We start from the raw sequence: 606 nt of genomic DNA on the forward strand, positions 1-606 counted from the left end.
TGAATTCTCCGCTGAGTTGGCGGTGAAGGCGCGAAAGAGGAATTGTCTTTGTTTCATGGCTTTGACACCAGGAGAGGCCCCCAGCGACCGTTGGCCAGAGGGGGGCCCATGCTGCCCAAATATAGCTTCAGGAAGGACGCAGAAGCTGTTGTCTCTCGTCATTAAAGGCTTCTGTTGTTGCTGCAACTCCTGCTGCTGCTTTTGCACCTCCTGCTGCTTATCCGGTGGTAGCTGCTGCTCTTGCTGCTCCAACTTTCCAATCTGCTGCTGCATTTCCGTAAGGTATTTATCTCGCTGCATTGCCGCTTGTCGCTCTCCATCGGCAATCAGCGACTCTGCAAAACTGGCGAGACAGAGTGAGGCTTGCTACCGCTGCTCCTGAAGGAGCATTTGTTTCTTGGGCCCCCCATCAAAGCTGCTGCTGTTGCTTCTGCTGCTGTTGCTGCTGTTGCTGCTTGTGCTGTTGCTTTTGCTGTTGCTGTTGCTGTTGTTGCTTGTACTGTTGCTTTTGCTGTTGCTGTTGCTGCTGTTGCCTATGCTGCTGTTGCTGCTGCTGCTGCCCCTGCCTGTTGCCCCTGCTGTTACTGGTGTTGCTGCTGCGGTTGC

General features: G+C 54.1%; 1 protein-coding gene across 1 annotated transcript in view; it reads right to left on the reverse strand.

Annotated features, from left to right (window-relative positions):
* Positions 1–409: 409 nt before the first annotated feature.
* The window catches only part of EMH_0095020 (uncharacterized protein), a gene marked incomplete at both ends in the record, with an annotated part of 744 nt that continues 547 nt past the window's right edge, over positions 410–606 (reverse strand). Inside the window, one exon of the mRNA XM_013502176.1 lies at positions 410–596. Within this exon, the coding sequence (XP_013357630.1) occupies positions 410–596 (187 nt within the window). The remainder of the gene's footprint in view (positions 597–606) is intronic.

The sequence above is a fragment of the Eimeria mitis genome, genomic scaffold (assembly GCF_000499745.2).
Source record: "Eimeria mitis Houghton genomic scaffold, Emh_scaff8445, whole genome shotgun sequence".
NCBI lineage: Eukaryota > Apicomplexa > Conoidasida > Eucoccidiorida > Eimeriidae > Eimeria > Eimeria mitis.